Source organism: Triticum dicoccoides, chromosome 3A (assembly GCF_002162155.2).
Source record: "Triticum dicoccoides isolate Atlit2015 ecotype Zavitan chromosome 3A, WEW_v2.0, whole genome shotgun sequence".
In the NCBI taxonomy this organism is placed as follows: domain Eukaryota; kingdom Viridiplantae; phylum Streptophyta; class Magnoliopsida; order Poales; family Poaceae; genus Triticum; species Triticum dicoccoides.
In genome coordinates, this window is record NC_041384.1 from 604,207,612 (window position 1) to 604,209,653 (window position 2,042).

Genomic DNA, 2,042 nt, shown 5'->3' on the forward strand with positions numbered 1-2,042 from the left:
TCGGATCCGTACCTTTCGCCGAAACAAAAAAAACACATAGGAAAATATGTGTCTCTTGCAAAAGCAAAAAAAAATCTCAATTTTTTCTCCAAAAGCTAAGAAAAACTGGGCAAAAATGAAAATCCGAAAAAACCATCTAAAATCCGAAAATTGCTACAGAAAAAAAAATCCCGAAGGAGAGCCCAACATATGGCGGCGAGGTGACGCGCTCTCAGCCCACAAAAAGATCCTTGCGGGGCTGTCGCGAGCCGGTACCCAATGAAACGGAACCATTGCCCAGGGTAGCCCAATAAGCAGCCTCGGTCGTAGTTTGGGCCGGGTCCGCATAAACCAACGCTTTTCTCACACGAAAATGAAAAGGAAAATGAAAAAAAACTACTACACTCTGTCCTCGTTGTCATTATTGATCTTCGTCCTGGTCGCCCTCCCTCCGCCTGCGCTCGCACAGCAGCAACCCGCCGCTCCCTCCGGCACGCCGTCGTCCATCCCGCCCCCGGCGCCCGCAAATCCGTCCTCCCCCCTCGACATGGTAATCCCTTCACCCGCCCCCCTTCTCCAGCAAAATCCGACCGCGCGCGTCCCCGTTTGCCCGGTTTACTTAGGGTTTATGCCCCAGAACCGGATGGCAAAATCAAGTATTTTCTGGCGCGTTTTTCATCTCTGTCTCGTCGGAATTGGCGCACTGCGAGGTTTTACTCCCCGAATTTCGCCTGCCAGGAGTGATTATTTCTCAGAGGTTGTTTGGCTTTGGTCTCTGCCCGTGCAGGGGTCCTGCCCTTCGGTCAAGAACATCCTCGTGCTGGACGCGGAGGGGAAGCGCGTGGCCGTCAAGTACTACGCCGACGACTGGCCCTCCGCGGCCTCCAAGTTGGCTTTCGAGAAGTCGCTCTTCGTGAAGACCCAGAAGACCAGCGCCAGAGCAGAGGGTGAGTTTGCCTCTTGAAAGACGAGGAAAGTGTTATTTTTTCACTGTATATCTGTGCACTGCGTGGGTAAATGTAGAATGCAAGTTTACATTCTCCTCATGGACCTTGCATAGTGTGTAGAAAAACTGCCATCTTCCTGGGAACACTGATTAGCACCTCACTGTCTGCCAACCAAATGGGCCTAGCTGTTTTGCACTGTTGTTGGCTACAGTTTGTGAGGTCCCTGCAGTACATTCATCAGGTGTATCTTCTCGTTGGAGCATCATGCCGTTTTTTTGGCTCATCTATTGTAGTCCTTTGTTGCCTTGCTGTTTTGAACAAGGATACTAATCGGTTGTCATTTTGTCATCTGTATATTTTATTTCAAGAACACACACGAGTATTGCGTGTTATTTCGTTAAGGTAGAAAGGAGTCTGTTACATACAGAACTGGGAAGAAAACACCCTAGCCATCACAAAGTAAACAACAGAACTACTCCTGAATATCTAATACAGCACCACCCTGCATCATCGGTCATCGTGCAAGCTGCTGGATCTCACACTCGCGTCCAGTGTCATCTGCCACTGCTGAAATGGATCACGTCTTATGAATGAATACCTCTCCATGTATTTTTGCATTTTTCTTGTAATCTTGTCTTGCCAGGCTAATTGTCATGTTTGAGTTTCCCCCAGGTTTTACTGCAGAGTGTTAGGCTCTACTATAGCATTTAACAACAAGTTACTCTTTGCTTGTATTGTATCTAAGTGATGCTCTGCTCGACACCATTTTTATATGTATTGCCTTTTCTTGGGTAAACATTAGTTCTTGGTAATTTCAATTGCTCTTATGTTCTGCTAAGAAAACAAAGTAATTTACTACATCCTATCATGGTAGTTTTTGTAGTTCTATAGTCATCCAGCTATTTACATTGATTAGTTTGTTTTGTTTGTTATTTTGCAGCTGATGTGGTAATGTTTGATGGCTACATTATTGTGTACAAGTTCATCCAAGATCTCCATTTTTTTGTAACTGGAGGGGATGAGGAGAATGAGCTCATTTTAGCGTCAGTTCTTCAGGGGTTTTCTGATGCTGTTGGCGTTCTTCTCAGGTTCTGCATATCCCTTTTATTGTGGTTT

At 46.0% G+C, this 2,042-nt stretch overlaps 1 protein-coding gene across 1 annotated transcript in view; it reads left to right on the forward strand.

Annotated features, from left to right (window-relative positions):
• Positions 1 to 384: 384 nt before the first annotated feature.
• Positions 385 to 2,042, forward strand: part of LOC119269518 (coatomer subunit zeta-1-like) — a 2,988-nt gene continuing 1,330 nt past the window's right edge. The window contains exons 1-3 of the mRNA XM_037551372.1: positions 385 to 529; positions 767 to 926; positions 1,867 to 2,014. Coding sequence (XP_037407269.1) covers positions 527 to 529; positions 767 to 926; positions 1,867 to 2,014 — 311 coding nt within the window. The 5' untranslated portion in view covers positions 385 to 526. The remainder of the gene's footprint in view (positions 530 to 766; positions 927 to 1,866; positions 2,015 to 2,042) is intronic.